This window comes from Abramis brama (genome assembly GCF_963993115.1).
Source record: "Abramis brama genome assembly, chromosome: 9".
Lineage (NCBI taxonomy): Eukaryota > Metazoa > Chordata > Actinopteri > Cypriniformes > Leuciscidae > Abramis > Abramis brama.
In genome coordinates, this window is record NC_139971.1 from 23,450,740 (window position 1) to 23,465,798 (window position 15,059).

Below are 15,059 nucleotides of genomic sequence, written 5' to 3' on the forward strand. Positions count from 1 at the left end.
TACTTAGTAATCTGCCGCCTAGCTACAGCCTCTGCTCTCTATATCTGACCTTCCTCCTTTTTAAGTCTCTGAGACCCGTCGAAGGCTGTTTGGAAATAGGTGCATCTAAAAGAGTGATTGCAGTGCTGCTATTCTTTAGAGGACTGCTAGTGTTGGATTAAGGTGGATTGGACTGTCCCGCTGAACCCCAAGTTTGACCTGTACATTTATCACTCGCTAACGCTGCCTTCAACTCATGTCGCAATGATTGTACTGTATAACGTAGAGTATATGTATATGTAATATAGTGTATGACCTTCATTCTATGGGCAGAAATTCAATGAGACATTCTTAAAAATATCTTTTTATGAGTTCAACAGAAGAAACTCAGATTTGGAACAACATAGGGGTTAGTAAATTAGTGACCCAAGTCACTCATCTGGACAAGCCAGAATTATTTTGGAATAATTTCCTGTGGACAGATGAAACTAAGATAGAGTTATTTGGTCACAACCAGAAGACCTTTGCATGGCAGAAAAAGAACACAGCATTCTAGGAGAAGAACCTGCTCCCTACTGTAAAATTTGGAGGAGGGTCCATCATGCTGTGTGGCAAGCAAAAGTACTGGAAACCTTGTCAAAGTTAGTTGTCGCATTGGTTTTACCCAGTATCAGTAGATTCTTAAGAAAAATGTTCAAGAATCAGTCAAGAGTTTGAAGTTACACCAGGGTTGGTTGATGTAAGCAGGACAATGATCCAAAGCATTGTTCCAAATCAAGGAAAACCACAGACACAGATAGAATGTTCTAGAATGGCAATCCCAGTCCCCAGACATGAATATCTTTGAAAATCTATGGAATGATTTGAATTGGGCTATCCACGCTCGAAAGCCATCAACCCTTACTGAACTGGAGACATTTTGTAAGGAAGAATGTTCCACAATACCTGCAGTCAGAAATCAGGGACTTATCAGTGGCTATAAGAACCGTCTACAGGCTGTTATTTCAGCAAAAGGAGGCTCTACTAAATATTGATGTGATTATTCCATTGGGGTGCCCAAATTTCTGCACCTGTCTGTTTTTGTTGTGACTCATATTGCTTTGTATCTGTTGATTCAATAAATGTTATTTCAGAACTGAAATGTTACTGTTTCCATGAGGTATATATTATAAATTATAACAAATGAAGTTGCTGCGTCGAAAGCCCAGCAGATTATAAACTGAAATTATGATAATTATCAGGGGTGCCCAAACTTATTTGCGTATTTCGCAATAAACATAAAACAGTTTAGTTCTATATATTTAATTAATATACTTAAATCAATAGTTTTATATTTCTCCAGTGATTGTATTTAGAATATGTAATTTGCAGTTCCCTATTTTAAGCAATTAAGTTCACAGGCTTTTTGTCAGATTTCCAAATACTTTTAGATAAAAGGATGTGATAATAATGTTGTGATTCACCTTATAGCTGGGTGGTTTGGTTTACGGCTTTTAACTCTTTAACAAAGACATTTTAAAATCCCTATGGGGAAAATTAATAGGAAAAATACAAGGATGCATCATCAATTACACACCTAATGCACATCCAGGTAATTTTTTTGCTAGATAAAAACAGAAATAAATAAATAGGAAATTCTCCAGCATGTCCAGTTTGTGCCTGAATGCACATAGTGTTATAATTAAAATTATATACTTTCCAGCTGAAATACAATCAAGTTTGTTGAGTAAATTCCTGCATCTCAGTGTCACAACAGAGCGCTAAACATCACATCACCCCATGCCATTCTGGGCTGTTTATTCGGTGGATCAATTAATGGGAGGGAAGAAGGTCTGGATAAAAAGAAGAGTAATTCTTCTTTATTGATTAAGGCGTTCTTTCCTCTCTCAGGTTTTTGACCCCTTCGTCAAATTAAAGTACGAGAATACAATTAAAACTAAAATCATCGATCAACACCCAAATAATCAGAAAGCATCTTAATGCTTTAAACACAAATACAACAGCAACATCCTCATCACGTCCACACTCTCTTCAACACTATTCATCAGAGAGAAACCTAAAGAAATGGTTTCCACAAAAATATGAAGCAGCACTACTGTTTTCAACACTGATTATAATAAGAAATGTTTCTTGAGCAGCAAATCAGCATTTTAATGATTTCTGAAGGATCATGTGACACTGAAGACTGGAGTAATGATGTTGAAAATTCAGTTTTGCATCACAGGAATTAATTACATTTGAAAATATATTCAAAAAGAAAATAGTTATTTTAAACTTGTATAGTATTTCACAATATTACTGTTTTACTGAATTTTGATCAAATAAATCCAGGCTTGGTGAGCAGAAGAAACTATCTAAACTAAGTATTAAAAAAATATTACAAACCCAAAATTTTTAAGAGTGTAAATCAAGATTGTCTTGTGATTGCCTTTTACAACCAGCAGAGGAAATGACAATTTCACTCAAATCAATATTTATTGCTCATTTATTTATGTACTTTGTAAGCAGCAGTATATTAAGTCAATGAAATAAATATTTGTTAAGTGTCTGCTTTGCTTCAGGCTCCTGATCTCACTGTCAGGGTTTATTTTGTGACAATGATCAAATAATCAAGAATATCATTAGAGATTTTAAATAGTTATTTTTTGTCTTGAATGAATTGTTCTTGCCTCTGGGTCTGATGTGTGTTTGCAGACGTGCGTGTGTATTAGTCGTGACTTTATGCATGAGCGTTACATTAGTGCCACATGATTGCTCCTCATTAGACGCTGACTAGCTGCTTACAGATTAATTTGTACATGAATCTGTATGGTAAAACCACTGTGCGTGTGCTGTACACATCTGTGTGTTTAAAACTCACCAGTTCCTCGTTGTTTAGAGTCGTTCTGTTCACAAGCCCAAACGCAATGCCTGCCTTTCGAGCAGCCAATGTCTGAAAGGAAGAAAGGATATATTGAGAAAAAGCCAGAGTGAGGGAGAATGATAAAGACAACGCTCAGGAACTGAATCAAACGCTGCAGGGTAAAAATATGTTGTGTTAGGCTGAATGTTATCATGTTGGATAAGACAAAACCTGATTACTCAGGCTGGGAAACCACTTTCACCTTCAAGCAGATATTCAACTGTTACACAGAACGCACCTCTCAGAAAGCTTTTCATTTTAGATTGAATAGAAGAACTATATGAACATGTAGGCTGTATTCTGCTCTGTGTAATATGCTTTCATTTAATTAGGTGTACTGTGATTTTAAGAGATTTCAGAAAGCAGGAATTACTTCCCCAATAACAAGACAGACAGACAGACAGACAGACAGATAGATAGATAGATAGATAGATAGATAGATAGATAGATGAAATCACCCAAATGAAATCAGTTTCACATAAGCTTACACTGCACCATAACTTCGTCTAATGAGCTAGAACAAATTAAAGTGAACCTTAAACATATTTAGTGAGTACAATAATGTAATTTTTATTCTTTCCAAACACACACACACACACACACACACACACACACACACACACACACACACAGGGTCTCTTAGGCAGATAAGGATACATCTTGCTGTCTTCAGCTGACTACTGTAGATGAAGCTATTTAAGCAGACAAACACTGGATTCAGACGTGCATTCATTAAATGTCATTAAAAATGCAAGAAACTTACCAAAGCCTAGAGTGTCCAGGTGCAGGGAAAAGCAGACAGAACACAAAATTAGACATTTAGTGAAGGTGAGCTGTCGTTCACATACAGTAAAGCACATCTCTTTACGTCATACCTGCCGTCATGCAGAAAATCAGATCGAGAGTCTGTCTAAAGCGCAGAGAGAAAGCTGCAGAGGTGAGGCTCAATCCTTAAATAACTCACCTCTGACATGCAGCAGAAATTTACAGTTCACTCATGCATTTGCTGTGCAAATGTTTGGTAAAGATACTAAAATGTGCCCTGACATAGTCCTACTTCCTGCAAGTATAGTTGCCATTACTGCTACAAACAGACATGACCAGACAGCATGTGTTAAAGCCAGCTAAAAAAACACGATCCAAAGAGTTCAGGACAGAGAACGAGAGAAAGAAAGAGCCAATGCGGGGTAAATGGGACACTACAGAGCCGGTCAAAAGTCAAAAAGCCACGATTAGCCATATCGAGATCAGCAGGCTTGGACAGCGGACCATACTGGACTCGTCTTTACCATCTGACCATGAACCTGATGGTGGTAAAGACCAAGCGGGCTGCTAACGCCCCCTTAAAGCAGGGGTGCATAGGAAAATAGGGTAGATTTGACCTCTACATGAACGTCAAGTGTTGATGTAAGTCTCAACATGCACTTGAATTGCTGAGGGTTGCTGCAGGCAATGGAATTGTAGTCTGAATTTTGGAGGAATTTTTCTCTGAGGTCATGTGACCGACTGTCGTTGCCCTGAAGCAATCACACAGCCAACAAGGGGACAGAAACAGACGACAGAGGCATGATGGGATAGACCAGATCGGACCCGGTACAGCACTGACTTCATCCACGCTGTAAAAGGCTTAGTGGCGCACGTCACTTTTACATGGATTTAAAAAGGCACACAGTTAAATCAGAAGTCAATGAAGTCCTCAGATATATTTTTTGGTAGAGTTGTCAACATTTCGGTTTCGAATGCATCTGCTGTCGATTGACTGAAAACAACTGTTTTGAAGGGAAATCTGACAACTCACGGAAAAATATCACCCATAATCAATATGGGCCCAAGTGGGAATGGACAACAGGACACGCCAAAAAAACAAAATAACAAACTGAACGATGACCCGTACTTACCAAAATAGGGTTGGTTTTTAATTTCATGCAAAATATGGACAGATACAGCATCAACATTTGTCCTTCAGAAGCAGAACATTTGCACAAAACTCAATGTAAGAATCGGTTAAGAAAATTTGCTCTAACAAAAATCAAGAAGAAATGGAGACAAAGACATGTAGACGGACTTCAAGAGCTCAAACAAGAAAGAAAAAAAGAAATCCTTTGAAATGTTAACAAATGCAAAAATATGAATAGAAACATACGACATACTACATAGATGCTGTGGATCAATCATTCGCCGCCTAGAGTCTCGTAAATTAAATAGAACTTCATTGTTAATATACGAGCACTAAACATTTAAAGACAAGACAGATGATTTGAACTCTGCAGATATTGTGGAGAACACCAGGTGAGTGACCTACTTTTACTCTGGTGGAGCGTAAAACCCTTAAAATAGCATCAAAACATAAACACGTGTGCGCCTCTATCTTGCATGTGCCCTGCTGACAGTGTTGTATTGTAAATTCGGACTAGTGACCGTGTGCACGGTGGGTCTGATTGGCTAATACAGTCTTCTACAGCTCCATCAGTCAAACATAACCGTGCCGGGCATGATTACTCACCAGGTCTCGGACAATAGGCATGGTCCTCTTGCGACGTAAATCTGGCATGCTGTCAATGCCATAAAGTATACTGCCAACCCTGGGGATGGAGGCAGATTTAGAGTCTATTAATACCATAATCATGCTGTACGCTATGAAACATTACCCGGATAAAAAGCAGTCGGCTGATTTACAGCACTGGCAAATGACATGGGATGGGCAGAGGGGGGTGGGAGGAACAGGAAGTCCATCATAATTGCTCTTGCCTCACACAGACCCATTCTATACATGCATAGAATACTTTGTCAAATTGGGCCGTACAACCAAAACACACTCCACTGGGTACTGTACTCCACAGTGCAATATGCTTAACTTATTCATATACATTTTTAACATCATCTTCTTCACTAATTATCTGATCCGATTTAAAAAAAAAAGTTTTATTTAATGCAATGTATTTAATGTATTTGATTGGATTAAAAATGCAAAATATATTTTCAATTTCCAATATGATACCTATATGCTCAGATAAATAATACTTTGGTTTTTAATGTCTCCATATTGAGTTTTTATTTGACCAAATATTAAAGAGAACTGTACATAAAATTGCAATTAAAAATGTAAAATAAATATTTTCAACATAAAATTTGGATGAATGCAATGCAATGACAATTTAGCAAACAACTGTTTAAAACGTTTTTCATTGCATAATGTATACCGTTTCACATGGTATTTTTAAAAATCGAAGGTGGTACACACATACTGCACAGAATACAGTATGCTTGTATTGTATGAACATAGGCGAAATAGATCTGGAGAATAACTCTGCATGTACACACATACACATATGAGAGTTTAGATTAGGTCAGGATGTTCTCATACTGCACATGTCTATAAACACACAGGTCTTTTTCAGTCATGCAGAGCCCAAAGAAACACGTTTGTCTTTGTTAGGAAGACAGTGACATCATCAATGCTTAATGAGAACGGCCTTTAATAAGCATAAATGCCAACAGTGCAGGGTATATTTATTTATTTTTGACAGCTCATTACCAAATATTAAATTCATCCCCACTACATTCATTAACCTGGAGACATACCATTGCAAACAATTAACGCTAGATCAGGTCCCAAGAAAATCCACAAATAACATTCCATGCACATTCTTGCTCTTCTGCCTGCGGTCTATCAGAGAAAAATAATATCAGCAAGTGTGTGTGTGTGTGTGTGTGTGTCAGTGATAAATGGAAGACGAGGAGACCCAACGGCTCGAGAGTCCGAGGCACCAACACACACACACACACACACACACACACACACACACGCACGCACGCACGCACGCACACACCACACATATATATGTATCTAACACCTGTAAGAGTGTAACTCTAGACACACACTCCTGTGTATAATGGTGTACAGATCAGCTGTCTTTATTTTCTGTGTGTTTTGCTGTTGAGTACGTCTGTACTCACCCTCCGCCAGTCAGCCCCAGTTTGGCTGGGTCCAGGATATTGACACAACCCTGTCAAACAAGAAAACAGCCTGCTGATGACTTACACAGATCAATAAGACACTGTACTTAAGTACAGTAAGACACTGTACTTACTGTATATAATTTACCTGTACAGTAAATATAAAACATGGTCACAAAGAAACAAACAGTGACAAACATGTGTAAATATACAGACAAATACATTACAAAAAATAAAATCAGAAATTACATATCTACCTATCCATCTGTCTGTCTGTCTGTCTGTCTATCTATCTATTCATCCATCCATCTCTTGTCTCTCTACCTGTATACCAGTGGAAATATCAGTGGTGTTCTTATATATATAAATCAAATGTAAATTCAGTACAACCAAGTATAAATCTCATTAAGTTAGTTTTTTTAAGCTTTTTTGCATTTATTCAAAAATAAAAACTAAAGGCAGTAACAACTTAAACAATATATTTGGTAACACTTTATTTTAAAGTGACGTAGTTACACGTTGCTACATGTACTTACTATAGTAATTATGCATAATTACAAGTAACTAGCCCTAAAACAAACCCTAACCGTTACTCTATAGTAGGGCTGCCCCCGAATAAAGAATTTTCTATTTGACTAGTAGTTAGGGCTGCACGATATTGGGAAAAAATGACATTGCGATATTTTATTTTTCTGCGATACATATTGCGATATGAAATCTAATTTTTTCTTACAAACAAAAATGGGGTGAGCACACTTACATTCTCATTTTAAATGATTTAAACATCAGAGTATTATTTAAATTAGAGTAAATTATTTGTTTGTAACTTTAGGATATGGTTTGAATTGTTAACATATTAACTAACATGAACTTACCATGAGCAATACTTTTGTTACTATATTTATTAATCTTTGTTTATCTTAGTTTATAAAAACACAGCTGTTCATTGTTTGGTAATGTTACTTCACAGTGCATTAACTATGTTAACAAATACTGTACAACTTTTGATTTCAACAATGAAGGCTATAGCCTAAATGTTGAAATTAACAATGTTGTAGAAGTGCAGTTTAGTAATAGTAAATGTTAACTAATGTAGTTAAATAGTTTAATAAATAGAACATTATTGTAAAGTGTTACAGATTTTTTTTATACACCAATTCAGACGTCTCGTGAGTTCAGTGTTGGGCAGGTCAGTTGTTTAAACCATTCATTAAATTGAATAAAAGGAATCATTAGTTCGCGAATCGGACGTGTGCGGCAATCGTTGTGTAATTATCTCGGCAGTTTAGGATATCGCACAAGATTTGACAACACAGAAAACATTTCATCACTGGATTTTTTTTTTTTTTTGTTCGACACCATCGTGTCAATTGATTTTGATTAATATGCGCGAGGGAGAAAGAGCAAGACAGCGCTCGTTTCGTGTTGGTTGAAGACGGCGAAGGTGAGTGCGCGCGGCCGGGGCTCGCTCTCTCTCTCTCTCTCTCTCTCTCTCTCTCTCTCTCTCTCTCTCTCTCTCTCTCTCTCTCTCTCTCTCTCTCTCTCTCTCTCTCTCTCTCTCTCTCTCTCTCTCTCTCTCTCTCTCTCTCTCTCTCTCGTACATCTTCGTACATCGCGATATCGATGCTTAAACGAAACATCGTGCAGCCCTACTAGTAGTTGTTCATTTAAGCCATTCATCGATGAATTGCACATTCATATTAATTTAATTACTTAAATATATACCAAGGAGAATCCTAAACCATAATGAGCGTTTAATATCTAGGCGTAATATGGCCTATTCCATGCTCGAGCACACGCATAAAGTTTGCCGCAAAGCACCGGCAAAAGTAATGATTATGCATGTGTTGGGAAAAAAATAGCAAGGAGACATTTTAATTATTTATTAATAAACTAGTGTTTTTAGTGCCAGTGGCGGTTGCAGAGATGAAGTTGATGATGCTGAATACAGCAGTATAGTGAACATGCCTAGAGAAGAATGTATCTTTTAAACGGATTACATAAGCAGAAAGTACTTCTTTTTTGTTTTGAATTGGTAGACATTTCAAACTTTCTATAGATACATTTCTCATGTCTGTGACTGTGAGGCAAGTAGCCTATATGCAGAGTTTCAGTTAATTTATGTGACGTTGTACATGTAAAGTTGCTACTTACACGTTTTCAAACGATCCGTCCCTCATGGATTGCGTTCTCTTCTAGTTGACCAATGTTAAGTCGACAATTAGGGGGCAGCCCTACTCTATAGTAAGTACATGTAGTTAATAAATATTACTTAGTTCGGTTACACTTTATTTTAAGGTGTCAGTATTACAGTGTAATTATACATTTAAGTACTGAGTAATAATAATTAACTAAATGTACTTACACTATAGGGTTAGGATTAGAAGGAGGGTTTGGTTTAGGGTTAATTGCATGTAATTATGCATAATTTATAGTTATTAATTACATGTAACATATGTAACAATGACACTGTAAAATAAAGTGTTACCCTTAGTTCTTATTTTAGTAAGTACAATGTAACTATGTCACCTTGAAATAAAGTGTAACCATATATTTTATTTGTGAACTGATGTTCAGCTGTTGTTCATTTTCGGATCATCAATCATCATCCCCGGTAAACAGTCTCAGATATGAAGGTACCTTAAATTTCATTTTTGACATGTTTTGACGGTTTGATTTTGACGTGACAAAGCAGTGATAAGTGGGTGAGTTTACTTATTTTTTAATTAGTCTTCCCATCAACGCCATCATTTTGTTCACTCAGACTGATTCGTGAACGTGCACGAAAACAAGAGGCGGAATTCGTACGAACCAAACGTATCCAATCATGTCCAATCATAGCTCAATGGAGGCATTGCCTCCTCTCACGTGACTTTCCTTCATTCATTCTCAATTACCCCCCACCAAATCCACCGCACGGTTTAGTGGGTCTGTTAAAACTCAATAGGCTCAGGGTAGGCAAAAAAGATGCGCCGTCCCACTGTAACTTTATCTGCTGGTATTGCTGTTGGACAGTGGTACTTAAGAAAAACGTGTGATTTATACTTTTTAATGTCATATTTTGTAATATTTGCATTTTTTTATTTTTGTAATATGGATTATATTCTCATCCAATTTTTTGAGTAGGCACTGCCTTCCTTGCCTCCTCAGAGGAAACGCCCCTGTTGTATAAATCTACCAGTCTATCTATACATCTATCAATCCATCCATTAGTTTATCCATATATCGAGCCATTTACCCATCTATTTATCTGTCTATCTATGTTTTTCTATCTATCTGTCTATTTGCCTATGTCTCTTTGTATACTGCTTATTAACATCACCACCAAGCAATTAAAGAGCACACTGGAAAAACATGCAGCATATATTATGTAAATTCAGAAATGAACAAACACACACAGAAATGGGTGAACAATTATATAAGTAAAGAAAACACAAGAAGACCTCCGTGTCCAGAGCAGTGCTGTCTGCAGAAGAGAAGCAGAAAGACAGAGACGAACATTAGAAATAACAGCATATATCGACATCTTTATCTATAAATAACTGCACAAACTTATAATGACTTGTGCCTAATGGAGCCAAACAAATAGTGCCAGCACAGCTCATTTACGATATCTCAGTCAGAGTAATCTCTGATACACACACACACACACACAACCTTGAGCCAATATATCATGTTTCTCTCATACTACACTGGCCATATAGAGCTGTAAAAGCCTGCAGTGCCCGGCACAGAGAGACAGCTTATGTTTATTTAAATACACTTTCAGACAATCAATATCCAAACACAATTTCTGCCAAATTATGGGCAGATTCAAACCTCAGAGATGAGGTTACACTGATGACCATTACTGACCCTGATTTCTCATATTACAGTAGATAATCCATAAACTCCATCCCCTCCTTCAATTCATCTCATTCTCCCTCAAAGTTCACCTCAGATGCTTTAATGTCACTCAAGTGTTAAAATGTAATGGTGATGATTAGTTCAGCTTTAGTGTGATAGCTTCACAGCTCACTGGACCACGAACAATAAAAGTGAGGCTTCAGAGACGTCAGAGGTCAATAAACTCACCAAGACACCTAAAGAACAGCTTTGGAGCTGAAATCTAGCTGGTTAATAAAGTGAACACGAGCATGGTCGACAGAGTATTGATCAAATCTTTCCTGTTGAGCTTGTGGAGGGTTACTCGTCCTTTTTGTAGTGTAGTGTAAAAACACTAAACCGAGGGCCAACCAGTATATATTTGGGTGTTTAAATGGCCTGTTCATTCCAAATTGATTTTATAGCAGCAAAACATTCCACTTTAACTACTAATTAGGTTCACGGGTCTTATATTTTATTTAAAAAACTTATGTTGATATGAAACTAAGAATTCTTTAATTTAATGGTCAACATGTCCAAGTCACAAAGTACCCCAAAAATAATAAAAATAAATAAATAATAATAATAAAAATTATAAATATATACATATGATATTTCTTAATTATTTATTTTGATATGGGGGCATGTTTTCATAAGATTTAACATAAAAAAAATGTTTGTAAAAAAAAGTTCAGCATCAACGCATTTTTGAAGTCAACATATTTTTTTTTGGCTATTAAGACCTGTAATCCTATTTTGAAAATGAAAAATACTATATTACAATAATCAGAATCTTCATTAAGAATAATGAGAATGACACTAATATTCATAATATTTTCAATTATTTTTAAAGGTGATGCTGATTGCTGTCATATATATTTTATATTTTATTATTTTTATTTTGTTTCAAGTCAACAACAATCAAACTCACATTTAGGTCTGGAACAAACACTTTTCATGATTCATGATCCATTCCTGACAGATAAAACAAGTCACATCCCACATTTTATCTTGCAGAATATCCTGTTTCACCCAGAAATATGACACATTACAGAAATAAGTTGGATTATAAATGAAAAATCACATTTTGACACTAAGAGAACATTAAGTTCGGTAACACTTTACAATAAGGTTTCATTAGTTAACTACATTAGTTAATGAACTAAGAATGAACAATACTTCTATACTATAGCATTTATTAATCTTAGTTAATGTTAATTTTACTAATACATTATAAAAATCAAAAGTTGTATTTGTTAACATTAGTTAATGCACTGTGAACTAACATGAACAAACTATGAACAGCTGTATTTTTATTAACTAACATTAGCATTAATACAGATTACAGATAAATAAATACTGTAACAAATGTATTGCTCATTGTTAGTTCATGTTAGTTAATACATTAACTAATGTTAACGAATGAGACCTTAATGTAAAGTATTACCAAGTTCTTATTCTGATTGATTTTAAATATGAAATATTCTTTACAGGTCTCATGAGGTTGACCCTTAAAAAAAGATCACACACTGGATGTCCAGTGTCTGCAGAATATATATGCACTGAGGGATTTCTCAGATGAATTACATTTCCTTTTAGATTTCTTGGTCAATGACAGACGAAATGAAATGAATATTTTGGCTGTGGTTCTCAAAAGGCTAAAACATATCAGTATGTGGGAGAGGTGACAGAAAACCTCTTTCACCCATTTGGATCAATGGTCTGTTTCCACTGAGCTCTGGTTAAATGCATTACTTTCATTAATAGTGGATTTCAGAAAATTAACTGCAGGTAGAAAATCTTCTTTTAAAGACATACAATGCCATTCACCATTTAAATGATACAACTAAAATAACAAGTCATATTTCCTAGTTAAACAGAAGTCTCATATACTGAAACGTGTTTCATTTCTGACGAAAGATAATGAAAAACATTTTTTCCTTTTTCCTTAGGCACTGATGAATAGTGCACAACAAGACCAAGAACATTTATTGAAGTAATGTTCATGTCGTCTCAACACAATATGAATAGTCATTTGTAATGCACTTTAATTATGCATTCCATAATTTGATGTATTTCTGAGTGAAACAAGCTTAGGTGAAGTGATGGAGCAAGTTGTTACATTTTGATTAAATAAAAACCAAACAAACTTTACATATGAATAACATGTGCTGATGAATCATTCACAATAAGACCAGCTACAAGTATGAATAAAGTAAACAGGGTCAAATTAGATTTTTCTTGACTTTCATGTCCATCTCTATGAAGAATATTCCTAATACAGTCATAATCCTCAATTACTGAAATGCAGTGCAAATGTAAAGCATTGAAAATCTGGAGCAGAACATCTCAGGTTACGTATGTAACCCTGGTTCCCTGAAGAGGGAATGAGACGCTGCGAATGCCCTCATCATAGGAGGCAGGGAACTACACTGCGACCAAAATGGTCGCATATGCGACCTTTTGAAATGCCATTGCGACCCTAATTTTTAATGGGTCGCAAATGTATCACTGATTATTTTTGTACCTATGTTTTAGGCAATATGCTATGATTTACTATGAGCATTTATTAAAACAGAATTGTGTATTTTAAGAATACGTTTTATAACGTGCTCTGATCATTCAACACATCAAGTTGGCTTCAGCCCCGCGACCGTTACTTAGATTAAAACGTACCATTGTATCAGTGCTGCGCGAGCTCTCTCTCTCTCTCTCTCACTCACACAGAGAGAGAAGATAATTGTAAAATGAAAATTGACGGGCTATAGTTTAAATTTTGTTCTTGCTTGTTTTGTTTTGTTTTTCTGTCAAAATGTCAGAAAGCATTTTGTATTATCCATCCGTGTTTTTAAAATTCGTTAAATGACGGACGTTTTACTGTTAACACAGCCCTCGTTATATGTTGGATTCGTCTAACTTATACTTGATATTATTTTTAGAATAAGTGATTCGTTATGCTATTATTGGACTCCTGTCTATTCATTGTCAACTGGTTTCTATAAATATGTTTGTATTGGCTAACATTTATTCAGCTAATGCGTGTCCTGTTTAAAATGTGCAATGTTCAAACGCAAAGACAGCACGTCACAAACAGAAGCCCTTTTCCCTGTGGTATTTAGTATCATATTTGGATATTGGAATAATAAATTAAGTAGCCTATCTTAATTGTACACAATGTTCCTGTTTTCTTTTTTTTCTTTTTTTTACTGTTTTCTAGGGGTTTCTTAATTTTAGACAAGTACCAGCACACATTATATGCAATGCAATGCAATATAATGCATGTGTGTCCTATGTGTGCCATATTTTGCACACAGGTAAAGGTGCCCAATATCAGTCATTTCTAAAGTAAAAAAAAAAAGTGTTTTGGAAAATATCTCTTTATTTGATTATCAGTAAATTTGTTTTCTATACAGAGATATCGGTATCGGCCATAACCGCAATATTAATATCGGTTATTATCGGTATCGGCCACAATTTTCACATCGGTGCATCACTACTTAAGAGTTCAGGAGTCTGCCCATCTGTGCAAACCATAGCATGTTGAAATCCATTTTGCACTTTATTGTGTACTGTATTTTCTATTGCAGTAAATCTATCCCAACCAATGTTAAAGAAAACAAAAACAAGAAGGCATGTGGTTTAAAGATGGCAAGTAAAATAAAAAGCACATCTGTATGCAATACAGTTTCATTATTGTTCATTATTATCCAGAGCGGCTTACTATAAATAATTTGTGCGACCAAATCATGTTTTGCGCCAGTAACTGAAAAAGTTAGTAGCGCAAGTGCCACCAGTGGAAAAGGTTAGTGTAGTTCCCTGGGAGGATCTGTTTGCATAGGTGACGTGACCTCAGACCCCCCTGATGGTTGATATAAGAGACTACCGATGTGTTGTCTGTGCGGACAAGCACATGGTGACCACTCAGGTATGGCAGGAAGTGCTTGAGAGATCAAAACACCGCCATCATTTCTAGCCGATTTATGCGCCAAGAAAGTAGATGGTCCTGCAAGAGAACATTGCAAGCACAATTCACAAGAGAAACATATATGTATATATACAGTATATATCATTTTCACAAGAGAAATATATATGTATGTGTATATATATATATATATATATATATATATATATAGATAGATAGATAGATAGATAGATAGATAGATAGATAGATAGATAGATAGATAGATAGATAGATAGATAGATAGATAGATAGATAGATAGATAGATAGTTTCTCTTGTGAATTGTACTTGCAATGACAAACAACACCAAATAGACAGAGACAGTATACAGAGAGCGCTTGCTGAAGGCACAGAAGCTAGCGAAATCTGTTTTCAGGTGTGCTTTATAGTTTCCTAG

At 35.8% G+C, this 15,059-nt stretch overlaps 1 protein-coding gene across 2 annotated transcripts in view; it reads right to left on the bottom strand.

The window, feature by feature from the left end:
* The window catches only part of unc13c (unc-13 homolog C (C. elegans)), a 262,698-nt gene that overhangs the window by 232,711 nt on the left and 14,928 nt on the right, over nt 1–15,059 (bottom strand). The window contains exons 3-6 of one of the 2 annotated variants that reach the window (XM_084123554.1): nt 10,282–10,304; nt 6,839–6,888; nt 5,385–5,463; nt 2,840–2,893 (exon numbers count right to left, since the gene is read on the bottom strand). In XM_084123554.1, the coding sequence (XP_083979680.1) occupies nt 2,840–2,893; nt 5,385–5,463; nt 6,839–6,888; nt 10,282–10,304 (206 nt within the window). Of the gene's footprint in view, nt 1–2,839; nt 2,912–5,384; nt 5,464–6,838; nt 6,889–10,281; nt 10,305–15,059 lie in introns of both variants that reach the window. The other variant, XM_084123553.1, reaches the window with a different exon arrangement.